The sequence below is a fragment of the Strigops habroptila genome, chromosome 3 (assembly GCF_004027225.2).
Source record: "Strigops habroptila isolate Jane chromosome 3, bStrHab1.2.pri, whole genome shotgun sequence".
In the NCBI taxonomy this organism is placed as follows: domain Eukaryota; kingdom Metazoa; phylum Chordata; class Aves; order Psittaciformes; family Psittacidae; genus Strigops; species Strigops habroptila.
This window is the reverse complement of record NC_044279.2, coordinates 86,201,798-86,215,086: the sequence shown is the minus strand read 5'-3', so window position 1 is coordinate 86,215,086 and position 13,289 is coordinate 86,201,798. Positions and strand designations below refer to the sequence as shown.

Sequence of the window (13,289 nt, the reverse complement as noted above, 5' to 3'; positions counted from 1 at the left end):
GATAACTCTTAGCTCTGTGTTTAAATAGGTGCTTTGGGTCAATAAGTATACGAACATGAACAATTTGGTGTCTGAATGAAGAATTCCCTAATGAGCTGAATTGTTGTTTTCCTTTCTCTGAAGCATAAGAAGTCGTCATCATCATCATCTAGTGATTTCGTTCCTGGTATTAACAAATACAGCAAAGTATAACTTAAAGAATATTGAGAGAATCCGTATGTTTTGTTATCAGAGATCAGTTTGAAATGCAGGTGGTATATGTAGAATGCAAAAACCAATTTCATTTTGCATGATTACTTTTGCATGAGAAACTGTTTTCTTCACAGTTGTTGTATACATTGAAGAACAGGAACTGCCTGGGGTCTGATGCTGGTTCTTTGTTACAGGCTGGGAATGGAGCACGATGGGCAAGGGAACAGATGTGGGGATGAGACAGCCATGGGGAGTGTGATGGCTCCCTTGGTGCAGGCTGCCTTTCATCGTTACCACTGGTCCAGATGCAGCGGCCAAGAACTCAAAAGATACATACAGTAAGGACCTGTCAGCACTTGGTGGTAGTTGTTTTCCTACAGGAAATCAAAGTCATGGCAGTTCTGGGATGTGGAGCCAGTGTGATGCCCTCTGCTAGCCAGCAGAGAGGAGAGGCCATCCCAGTGTGATGGAGCAGGCACAAGTGTCATAAACGGAATGCTTGGCTGTGGGAGCTCCTTTTGATAAACACAGGGGTGCTGAGGAATGGGATCCCCCTGGGGTGGCCCAGAGGGATTCAGCCTTTAAAGGCATCCCAGTAGGATGCTCTGGGCTTTGGGGCAGCAGCAGCAAGACATCACCATCACTTCTGATCATCTTCTTTTCCATACTCTTTCCCTTCAAATCTATATTAGAAAAGCTATAAAGCTTACTCACATACGGTTGCTCTCAAAGCCTGTTGCCTCCTCCATGACAACAATTGCAGGCTTCATGTCAGGTAGCTGGTGTTTTCCCAGGGCTTTTGATTTCTCTAGGAGTTATACTGTGAAACTGTCAGGATGAAGCCCTAAACTCAGAAAAGGAGCTTGCAAAAGTTGTGGAAGAGAGGTGGCGGCATGTGTGTACGTGTCTGAATTAGGGAGAGAAGGAGAACAGATATCTACTGTACTGTAGTATCCCTCCATGTATGTACCTCTTCATCCAATTCTTACTCAGGCTTCCTTCTCCATTGCAAATACCTGGTTTTGTCAGTAAAAACATAATGAGTTGACCCACATCTCCTACGGAAGAAACCCTGTGCATAACATAAAGCATAAAATAGTAACTGGTTGAGACCTTAGAGCTTCAAGTGAAATATCCCAGCCCACCAGTATCCCTGTTTCAAGGCACCAGAGTTAAACAGAAATGAGAAAACACCAAGCCTCATTCATACCCTTGGTATAGTCAGAGCTTCATCCCCATGAATGCAGGAGATGTCAGGTAAGAAGGCCTGTTCTCAGGCTACTGTCCTGTTTCAGAGCTCCATCAAGTCAGTGGAAAGAGTCCCTCTGTGCTTTGGGGAGGAATAACTATGTCAACAGGACAGAAAACAGGTTGGAGAAAAGGAGTATTGCCTTGCTAAGAATAAGTACTTCGATTGTGCTGATAAAAAACCCCAAATCACTACATCTCATTATTTTTTCTTCTGCCTTTCCACAGCTCTTATGACTGTCTTCTCGACAACCCTTTCGAACATGACTGGCCCAAGCTTCCTGAACTGCCAGGCATCAATTATTCCATGGATGAACAGTGCCGCTTTGATTTTGGCGTTGGCTATAAAATGTGCACCGCGGTATGTCCAAGGAAGTCCTTGCAAAGACAAACGGCCAGGCAGCAAGTTGGTGCCTGGTCTTAGTGAAGAGCTGTGGTATATGCATTTGCTCATAACTGAAGAGCACTTAATGGAGTAGTTTAAACAGATCTAGAAAGAGGAGTAAGATATCTATGAGTGAAACCCAGTCCCATGGGTCATTTGGTTTAATGGTCAAGTGGATGGCAGCACGGTCCACATGACACAGACTTGTGGTAGTGATCCCAAAGAAGAAGGGAAAAAAAAAAATCTCATTTTCCTTCTATTTCTGGGTGTCTCCTGCTTTCCTCTTCTCACCAGCTTAGGGCTACAGGATGCAGGGAATACGCACTGCCCTTCTCTTTCTGAAGATACATTTGCCCTTCTCTTTCTGAAGATACTCTACTTACCAATAACTGTGCATGTGAGATGAATTGGCTGGGTGGGATGAATTCTTATCTGAAGAGTATTAGTAATATCTAATGCTGAATTTCATCTTATAAATGTCCTTCATTTCAGTTCCGAACCTTTGACCCATGCAAGCAGTTGTGGTGCAGCCATCCAGATAACCCATATTTCTGTAAGACTAAGAAGGGACCTCCACTTGATGGGACTGAATGTGCCCCCGGAAAAGTGAGTCAGGTGTTTTCACTACGTTTGTACTGGAAAGAACCAGTTACATTCATTTGGGTTCAAGGGCACAGAGGAAAACAAGGAATTGCCTGGCATCCCCTGGGTGGAGCCAGAGGAAGTGAATTGTGGACATAGAAACTCCAGTTGAGCTGTAACCCATTCTTAGTCTCTTCTGTGGCCTTTTTGTTGTCTTTTTTTTGATTCTTGCCTCATCTGCAAAGTGTCCATAAAGTGTCTTTAGGAATCCATGGTAGCAGATAATGCCATCACTGTAGGACCACTTCTTAGTGCCTGTGGTCCAGACATCCTGTGGCTAAATGTTTGTGTAGGCTTAGGATTAGCTCTTTATGTTTCCCTTTTAATATCCCCATTAGTGGGTGTTCTGCTGCTAATTTATTTTTAATTATAAAATTACACTCAGATAAATGTTTGTTTAGCAAACTCCATGTATTTTGAGATCTAGGAGAGCCACTCAGATCATCTGAGTGTGCCCTTGCCAGCAGCAAAACAACACCCTACCCAGTGACTAGCCCTCTGTTCCAGTCTGTTTGCTGGATAAGTGTGATATTTGGCCAGTATGAGGAAAAAAAAAGAAAAAGAAAACAGCTAATCCTCAGCAAAACCTTTATCCTGCCAATATTCAGACCATGAAAATCCCTTCCAAAAAGTGGTTGTGACTAAGAGTCAGATGAAACAAAGACTTGAAGAGGAGGGTGGAACATGTTGAGCTTCACATGCCTGCCCATAGCAGGGTTCAGGCTTGGGTTTATTGGCACTGCCTGCTCACTGATGGAGCAGAAGGCCTTCAGGGAGGAGGATCCAGGTACTCCTGGGCCCACAGTACATGGACCCTCCTCCCTCTGTCCCCAGGACAGTCTCTGCTTGCAGTTGATTCTCTGAGATGTGCCTTCCCAGCCCATGAGCTCACCGCTGTGTGCTTTAAATTTCACTGCAATTACACATTTGGCTTGGGGTTTGCTTCTCTTCTCATCTCTTTTTCTTTGCTCAATGTCTCCCAGTGGTGCTATAAAGGTCACTGTATGTGGAAGAACGCTAACCAGCTGAAGCAGGATGGCAACTGGGGACCCTGGACAAAATTTGGTTCCTGCTCACGGACCTGTGGGACTGGAGTTCGCTTTAGAACACGCCAGTGCAACAATCCAATGTAGGTCTTCTGGCTGGGTAGCAGGTCCAGTCAGTGGGGAATCGTTGCAGGTGGCAGTTTAAATGGCATTTACATTGTGGATGGAGTCTGCCCAAATTCACGTTCTGTTCAAGCCCCTTGAAATGCAGCTTTTTGCAGGGAGCCAGGATCATTCTGGGAGAATCCAAGAACTTCCAGAGGAAAGCCCGCAGAAAACCATCCCAAAGATTTAGCTGATGTGTAAGAGAGTGAAGAGTGTGAGCTCAGCAAGCTGCAGGATCAATTAGTTAACCTCTAGTTGTAAATCAACTATTATTGATAGCATAGATGTGCACACGTCACTTGTGCACTTGAGTGCGTGCCTTGGGGATGCGTGGGCACACACTGAGGTTACACCACAGTGTAACCGCTTTGTTCCCATTCCTGTCTCTTCGCACCCCTTTTTTGCAAAACTGTCTCTTTTAAACAGAGTGTGAAGTTTCACCTAAGACAAAAGAAAAATCCCCAGAGCTCATAACCAGAGGGCTTTAGAATGTCTTGAATGTTTTCTCCTCACAGGCCCATTAATGGAGGTGAGGATTGTGCTGGCGTCAACTTTGAGTTTCAACTTTGCAATGCAGAGGAGTGTCCGAAGCACTTTGAGGACTTCAGAGCGCAGCAATGCCAGCAACGCAATTCCCATTTTGAGTATCAGAGCAGCAAGCACCACTGGCTGCCATACGAGCACCCCGACTGTAAGTTCTGTTATTTGCCTTGATTACAAGTCAATCCTGGCATCTCCATGAGTCCTGTTCCTGAGCCATACAGAGAACAGGAATAATTGGTGCATGAGCCTCGTGCAGGTGAGACTAAAAAAGCAGAAATTAGATTAGAAATTAGGCAGAAGTTCCTCCCTGTGAGGGTGGTGAGGCCCTGGCACAGGTTGCCCAGAGAAGCTGTGGCTGCCCCATCCCTGGCAGTGCTCAAGGCCAGGTTGGACACAGGGGCTTTGAGTAACCTGATCTAGTGGAAGGTGTCCCTGCCTGTGGCAGGGAGTTGGAATTGGATGAGCTTTAAGCTCCCTTCCAACCCGAACCATTCCATGATTCTATGTAAAAAAGATGGCTCCCTAAGGAAAGAGTAGAAGCAGTTGTAGTTTCCCCACCCTAGGCCAACTAGCTTCCCTTGACTTTTATCCTCCTCTTGGTGAGAAGCTCTCAGCTCCTGCTGGAGTAGCTGGTAGGTGCCCATTGCATTCAACATGCTGCACTGTCCAGATCCGGCTTTCTGCCACTGGGGCAAAGCATGGAAAGCTGCTGGTTGGGTCATGAAAACTCTTCCTGCCCTCTCTCCAGTACAGCTTTTCATCTTGCACTTGAGTGCAATGTGTCAACGTTTCATTGCAGCTGCTGAAAGTATTAACAGTGTTTTTCTAAGGGCACAAATTTCTGTGGGAGTATCATCTCAAAGTGGTAACATATAATTCTCAGAAAAGCAAATTAGCTGGTTTTTTCCCCACAACTGTCTGCTAAAGGTCCTTTCCACCTCTCTTGTATTCTCTTCACTCCTTGAGTGGGATATTTTTCTGAAGTACAGCTGGATTGCTCTTAATTTATGCAGTTCCTTCCCTTTCCTTACTACACAGCTAATAAGAGATGCCACCTGTACTGCCAGTCCAAAGAAACTGGAGGTGTTGCCTATATGAAACAGTTGGCACACGATGGGACTCGCTGCTCCTATAAAGATCCCTACAGCATTTGTGTTCGTGGAGAATGCGTGGTGAGTGATGCTTCCCAAGGTCATCCCTGAGTTGGAGCTGGGCGGTTGCACACAGTGGGTAGAATCAATCACAACAGCTCAGTGTGCAGAGATAAACTTTGCAAATGTTTCTAAATTAAGTATTTGCAGCATCATATTCCTCATAAGTCCTTGAGATTTTAATTAAACTAGAGCAATGGCACAGATCTGGTCCATGGAAACACTCCACTTCTCTTCAACTGATCACTTCCTTTTCCTTTTTTACACTTTGTTTCATGTCAGAAAAGAATTGTGTCTACTCTTTTGTCTTTCACATCTTGATAGATAGTGAATATAAAGCAGGAATCACCTCCTGTTTATCACATGAAACCCATTATCCAGCACCAGCTTTGCAAGTAATTGGTGTTTAAATAAAATAGATCAGTGCTGGGTGGTTAATTCCCTCTTTGCATTAATTTTGGGATGGCTTCCCACCATAACTAAAACTGACAACCAGTGACAAAACCTTCTTTGATTTTTTGTGGTTTTTGCTCTTCCTTCTGCAGAAAGTGGGTTGTGACAAGGAAATTGGCTCCAATAAGGTTGAAGATAAGTGCGGCGTCTGCGGCGGGGATAATTCTCATTGCCGGACTGTGAAGGGAACCTTCACCCGCACTCCCAAAAAGCTTGGTAGGAATAGCCTTTTCCTGCATCTGGATATAGTTTCTGGTGTCTCTGTCATACTTACTGCTTTTGCAGACCTGCTTTTAGGTAGCAAAACACAAGCTGTAAGCTGATGTGCAAAACCAGCTTAGTCCCTGATAAAGAAATGCCATCTTTAAAATGACAGGATAGTATTTCTGTCCTTTAAAGGACCTGTTAGGAGAAAGCTTCATCAGTCTCAGTGTATGGAGAAATACTCACCATGCAGAGCATGTTTAGTTCTTTTGAAGTGCTGAAGCCCAACCAGACCATGTTTGTGATGAGTGGGGATACGCAGAGTTTTGCTAAACAAAAACGAGCAGTGAAATGCAGAAGACATCATCTGACATTACAGCCTCTATCTGTAGGAGGACTAAAGGAAACATCTCGTTGTGACTATTTCTATTTTAAGGCTTTCCTGTATCGCTTTTTATTGTTTTCCAGTCTAAGGAAGCTACTCAGGGAAATGTATCTTCTGTATGGCTGGGAGCAGGTATTTCAGGAGTATCTGATTGATAGAACTGTTTAAGACAGAGGAGAGAAAGGCTAAGGGCAAGATAATACCAGTATCTGCATTAATGGTTTAGATGTTGGGTAGTAATGCTGCCATGAAGCATTAATAACTAAATTTAGACAGCAAGCAGCTAAATTAAACTTGGACCAAGATAAGTTAGTGTGCAACTGGAAATTAAATACATAAAATATGCTACTGAAATTCTTGCTAATTATTACAAACCAATTGGAAAAAATTACTGATTGTAATGATCAAATTTACTGATTGTACTGATCAAATTACAGCAGAGAGCCTTTCTGAAAAGGATATTTCCCTGGAGGCTGGTGGATTCGACACAGAATAATGAAAGAATTATTCAGACTTTGGGAGTAATGGACTTAAGAGTGTAACTTAAGCCTCATATTGAGGCTCAAGACTAAAACAGCTAGGAGATAGTTCAGGACAGAGTGCTGTTAATTAGCCACTTAGTTGCAAATTATTATGGAAGTGACTGAAGCGTTTATGAAATGTTTATTGTTTTACCATAACTTTGGCAATCTAGTCATTTAAAAAGACTAATTGACCTCTTCCAACAGGAAAACATTTAAGCAAGAGGTGCCAAAAAGAATTCAAGTTTCTGGAAAATGAAATCTGCAAGTATCCAACTTAAAATCACCTACCTGAATTTTCACTGGTCTGGCTTTCGTTGACTATTAACATTTGCTAGATGTGTCTAATTCTGCTTTAAACTCATTTGAATACACAATGTCATTTATACTTTACACTTTGAAAGACCATCTGGCTGAGAAACATAGTCAATGAAACCACAAGCCTTGGCTCCCATAGCACTAATTACAGACATTCTGTTTAAGGGAAGGCAAGAGGAGCATTTACATTGCCCAAAGGAGCTCGCAATATTTCCCTCTCTGAAACAAAGGAGTCTAAAAACATGCTGGGTAAGTTTAAAAGACTTGTAGGATGAGGGGCATCCATGGCAACTAGAGTTCTTGCTGCAGTTCACATCTCTGTTCTGGCACTGACGTGTAACACCAAATCAGGCAAAAGCTTTATGTTTCATATGCTTAAAGGATGATCAGTGAAAAGATTGGCACGTGCTGTTTGCACAGTCACTCGTCAGCCAAGAGCATGATTTTACATTTTCCTAGCTCTTCCTTTTCATCACTTAGATCTTCCAAGGAGCTGTAGTATGTCAGATGCACAAGCTACCAGTGTATTCACTAGTCCTAGGATCCCCAGTATGAGACAGAGCAGAGTGAAAAACAGAAACTTACTCAGCTCTTAAAAAAGGGATCTGCAGAAATGTATCACCATTAAATCTGCAGTTGGTAAAGAGAGAATAATAGAACTATGAAAATACTGTGCACTCAGACTGCTTGTGATGCTCTTGAGTAAAACTTGATGTAGAAGTACCTGTTGACAGGTCTCTAGGAGAGATTTTAGTCTTCTTAATGACAGTACTTTATGTTAGACTAATTACCTGTGGTTTGGACTGATGAATCATTGCAATTTGAAATAAGGATCATGTTCTTTGGGAACAGCTTTTTACTTTTAGCTGTAGACAGTTGAATTCACTTAAAGCAGCAGCAAAGTAATTGATGCATTTTACATTCACGGTTGTAAATAACTTGTGTTAGCTTCCATACAGACGAGCCTTTTCTGATGTGTAGGGGCAATACCCTTCATGCTACACCCTCCTTCCTCCAGTCTTTGATGTCTCAGAAGTAAGCAGACGCACTTAAGACATTAACATCTAACATGTCAGTAAGTCAAGTCCACTCTAACAGCCTTGCTGGTGAGTGATTTGGAAAAAATAAACAGGAGGACTTGTGTTTTTCACCTTGTGTGCTGAGAAAACATAGGAAACATTTTTGCCTGACTTGTTGATTGACACGGCCTATAGCAGTGTAGCTAGTCAAGTGACAAATAAATTTGTAACTGGTTTCTCCCTCTGAAAGAGAAAAAACACAAGGAGGTCCTGCCAAACAGGTTACAAACCTATTTGCTCCGTTTCTTTCTGACACTGCTTCTCATTTGGTGATGGATGCCCTCTTCCGCAAGTAGAAGCTGGGTCATGTAACACGCTCCTAACCATAGCTGTCACTTTTTCTTTCCATCTCTGCTTTCTCCATTGACTACTACACATGCCAAAGGGTACCTAAAGATGTTTGACATCCCTCCCGGTGCTCGACATGTGTTTATCCAAGAAGACGAGGCTTCTCCTCACTTTCTTGGTAAGTGTTTGTCTCCTCAGGGTTGGCTTTGAGGCATGATGAGAAGCACAGGGAAGTCATACAGAAGAACTTGAGCAATGAGATAATCAAATTCAAGTATTCTGGGTAAATATGTACACTCAGAATTGCATGTTAAGGACTGCATCCTACAGCATCAGCTCAGCAAGCAAACGTTTACCTGTCATTTAAATCCTTTGAAATATTAAACTGATCCCAGTTTGCATGTTTACTAACAAGAGATTGTCATCACTCACATTTAAATGGGCGCTGCCAGGGTAAAAGTTCTGTTTTCTAATATGTGAATCAAATTTGATATCTGTAATTATTCTTATTTGCTGCAGATTGCAAGCAACAGCTGTTTTAATGGAACGAAGATGGGGGAACTTGTGCTATATTTGCAGTTCATTTATTTTTTTTTTCTCACATAGGATGGTTCATAGTGTTGTCAATCAGTTTGTGTCTTACTGATTACCGTTTTCTAACTCTTAAGGGAGAGGGATGAGATCTTCCATGGATTTTAATGGTCTTTTAATCAGCTCCCCATGTGCTAGGGCAATGTCTGTTGTAAACCCTTCAGGCAGAGTTGGATTAGTAACTAAAAAGAATTAATAGAAAAGGGGGGAAAAAAAGAAAAAGAAAAAAAAAAGAAATTTTGATTTTGAGATCCAAGTGCGTCATTTTGGACCAAGCATAGCCTGATAGTAACTTTCAGAGAAGCACAGCTTTGCTTTGGCAGCAAGTGGCTTCGTGAAGCTATTCACCAGGTACTCAGAGCTCCTGCATTTGGATTACGATAAGCATAGGAACTTGTAAGATTTCTGCATAGTTTGTCTTCTCATGTTTTATGCACTGGTAAAAGTTGTACAAAAGAAAAAGTAAGAGTCTATCTTTCACATATCTGATATATTGGTTTCTGATTGGAGCATAATGCTACTACTACTAATCATCATCATCATCCCCACACTACCTGATTTTCAAGGTGTGGTGCAGGAACACAAAACCACACAGATTCCCGGTAGTTCCAGTGCCTCAGCTCTTTACTTACTGATTTTAGCATCTGGTACATACATATGTATGCAAAAGAAACTACAACATGATGAAGTTGTCATTTTCATAAACTGAGGAAAATAAGAAATGCACTTGGAGTCTGCTGAGTGTCTGCTATACTACTAAGCACTGTGGGTAATCTTGATTTTGGTCTTGGCCAAATAAAGAAGGCAGGTGATCGTGAAGATTTGACCTGAGTTCCTTGCTACAACCCGTGCTTCTCAGGAACTAAGCTGGTATGGGAAATGTGCACATTACATGGGAAGAGGTGCTTCAGTCTAGCTCTAGCTCTAGATCTGTATCTAATTCACGTGGATAAGGAGGTACAGAATTGAAGCAAACACACGAAAACATCTGTCATCAAACTGGGATTTGGAGGCTGCATGAGACAGCCTTGGAGGGCCTTTCTCTGAGCCAGGGCATCTATAGCAGTTCATAGAATCACAGAGGGGTTTGGGTTGGAAAGGACCTTAAAGCTCATCTAGTTCCAAGCTCTTCCACAGGCAAGGACACCTTCCACTAGACCAGCTTGCTCAAAGTCCAACCTGGCTTGCTAGCATGTTGGGGTTTTTTTGCACAAGTCCTTCTGTAATACCTCCTGTCAAGTTTCACGTAAGCGCCCATGATGGCTGTTGATCGGGAGGCACAGCCGATTGAAAATTGGCCCTGTTTTCAATCCTTTTAGCAATTAAGAACCAGGCTACAGGACACTACATTCTGAACGGGAAAGGGGAGGAGGCCAGATCCCGATCTTTCATCGACCTGGGTGTGGAGTGGGAGTACAACATCGAAGATGACATTGAAACTCTCCACACTGATGGGCCCTTGCATGATGCGGTGGTTGTGCTGGTAGGTTACGTGTTACAGAGTGAGAATATGGTGGGTTTGTCTTCTATAAAAAGTGGGTGGCCAGCGTGAAGCTTGTACTGAGATAAATCTCTGTGGCATAATGCCTCTCTGAAGAACGCATGCCAAGGGGGCGGCTGATACCCTGAAGCCTTTTCTCATGAGCTGTTACCCTCATCTAAACTGCTGCCTGTTCATGCAGTGGTAGCATGTCAGCAGCAGCCAAACATATTGCATTGTTGGACATCACTGGGACACTTTCAGTGGACTGAAAAGGGGCATTGCATGTCAAACCCTGTCTGAGACCAACCCTGCTGTGTCACCAGGTAAAAGATGTGGCCACACCACCATTTCGTAAAATCATAGAATCACAGAAGAGTTTGGGTTGGAAGAGACCGTAAAGCTCATCCAGTTCCAACCCCCTGCCACGGGCAGGGACACTTTCTACCAGACCGTGTTGCTCCAAGCCCCTGTGTCCAGCCTGGCCTTGAACACTGCCAGGGATGGGGCAGCCACAGCTTCTCTGGGCAACCTGTGCCAGTGCCTCACCACCTTCATGGGGAAGAACTTCTTCCTAAGATATCATCCCAATCTCCCCTCTGTCAGTTTAAAGCCATTCTCCCTTGTCCTGTCCCTACAGGCCCTTCTCCAAAGCCCCTCTCCAGGTTTCTTGTAGCCTCTTTAGGCACTGGAGCTGCTCTAAGGTCTCCCCAGAGCCTTCTCTTCTCCAGGCTGAAGAAGCCCAGCTCTCTCAGCCTGTCTCCAGAGCAGAGGTGCTTCAGCCCTTGGAGCATTTTCGTGGCCCTGCTTTCATCCTGGATAATGCTGTCCCACTTGACCAGCTTAGAACAGTAGCCTAGAAATGTGTCTCGTTTTAAATGGCTCTATGTTGATCTTACCTTTGTTAGTCCTCACTGCCAAGACAAATGCCAATTTTTCTTCCCCAATGAGTTAACTAGCAGTTTCCATGTTTCCCCAAAAAGCCAGGCCTTGCTTTCTTTACTTTGCAAAGGAATAAATAATAGCTCTGGTTTTGTACCACTGTTTACTTTTGGTTATTAATAGATCATTCCTCGGGAGAATGACACGAGATCCAGCCTGACCTACAAGTACATCATTCATGAGGACTCAGTACCAACTATCAACAGCAACAACGTCCTTCAGGAAGAAGTAGACACTTTTGAGTGGGCATTGAAGAGTTGGTCACAGTGCTCCAAACCCTGTGGTGGAGGTAAACAGATGGTGTAACACCTTGTAGTCATGAATGACCAGTTACCCAAAGTGGAAAAGTAAAAGGCACGGGAAGCGAATAATTTACAACTCTTGGCCTTCCATTTTTTTAAAAGCAGTTTGTTATTTTGCGTGCCCCAGCTTAAAATATCTTATGTGGCTGATTATTCAGAGTGTCACACTTGCAGTCTAGGAAGAAAAAGTCTTTTTCGGGTGTTTAAATTCCATGCCCAAACCTGTTGTGGAAGTACAGACTCAGACATTCATGCTACTGAGCATTTACTTTACTTATGGCATGTACATTACTCTTAGGCAAAGAATGGGGAATGCAAATGTCAAAATAACTTTAACTCTTACACACAGCAGTTGAAAGGTGATGTGGTAGCAAAAACACTAAAGGGAAACTTGGGTTCATTCCCAGGTCAGCTGGTGACCCGCTGCTTGATGTTAAGGAGATAATTTCTCCCCTTGCTGTGGTGTGATTTGTGTGTAGTGCAGAGGTTTCACTAAAGGGTCATAACTGTCCCCCCTGGCCTTAAAGACCTATCACAATGTCATGTTATCAGTTGGCCATAAAACTGATATTTAAGCCATGACTTCTAACAAGGATCTGTTTTTCCTAATTTATTTTTTCTTTCTGAACTATTTTCCAGGGTTTCAGTACACCAAATATGGGTGTCGCAGGAAAAGTGATAACAAAATGGTTCATCGCAGCTTCTGTGAAGTTAGCAAAAAGCCCAAGCCCATCCGTAGAATGTGCAACCTTCAGGAATGCACCCAGCCTCTGTAAGTACGCCTTAAGTAAGTACTAAAGGGTAGAAATGGTTGCACCTTGCAGTAGGAAGGTGACCCAGGCCAAACTGGGTAGGTAGGATGCTGACAGCTTTCTAGGCTGGAGTTGTTGTGTTATGGATGATTTTTTCTACCTGTAGAAGAAAGGTTATTGATCTTATTGACTGGTTTCATCTCAAAAATATTGCGTACTAATGGCTGCCCAACCTGGCAGCAGTATGGATCATCAGTACAAGTTGTGGTGGTATCTCCTTCCTTGTTTCTTCCCAGCTGGGCAGCAGATGAGTGGGAGCACTGCACCAAAAGCTGTGGGAATTCTGGGTACCAGCTCCGTACGGTGCGCTGCATCCAGCCTCTTCATGACGGCGTGAACCGCTCCGTCCATTCCAAGTACTGCAGTGGAGACCGCCCCGAGAGCCGCCGGCCGTGCAACCGCGTACCGTGCCCTGCAGAGTGGAAGGCTGGACCCTGGTCTGAGGTAGGTGAGCCATGAGCGGGTCTCACACCTTTGCAAACATCCCATCCCTCCCAAGTCAGGTCTGTGCCAGACAGCTTCCCAAAACCTGGAAATCTGCAGCAGATAATGCCTTTGAGCTTCATGGGCTTCTATAGCTCTCCAGACTTCTCCAGAAACCA

The 13,289-nt window shown here is 43.6% G+C and overlaps 1 protein-coding gene across 1 annotated transcript in view; it reads left to right on the top strand.

The window, feature by feature from the left end:
- ADAMTS3 (ADAM metallopeptidase with thrombospondin type 1 motif 3) overlaps positions 1-13,289 on the top strand; it is a 95,404-nt gene that overhangs the window by 75,209 nt on the left and 6,906 nt on the right. Inside the window, exons 9-20 of the mRNA XM_030478026.2 lie at positions 387-530; positions 1,669-1,801; positions 2,318-2,431; positions 3,451-3,596; positions 4,134-4,309; positions 5,200-5,333; positions 5,858-5,981; positions 8,658-8,738; positions 10,471-10,634; positions 11,697-11,862; positions 12,515-12,647; positions 12,924-13,131. Coding sequence (XP_030333886.1) covers positions 387-530; positions 1,669-1,801; positions 2,318-2,431; positions 3,451-3,596; positions 4,134-4,309; positions 5,200-5,333; positions 5,858-5,981; positions 8,658-8,738; positions 10,471-10,634; positions 11,697-11,862; positions 12,515-12,647; positions 12,924-13,131 — 1,723 coding nt within the window. The remainder of the gene's footprint in view (positions 1-386; positions 531-1,668; positions 1,802-2,317; positions 2,432-3,450; positions 3,597-4,133; positions 4,310-5,199; positions 5,334-5,857; positions 5,982-8,657; positions 8,739-10,470; positions 10,635-11,696; positions 11,863-12,514; positions 12,648-12,923; positions 13,132-13,289) is intronic.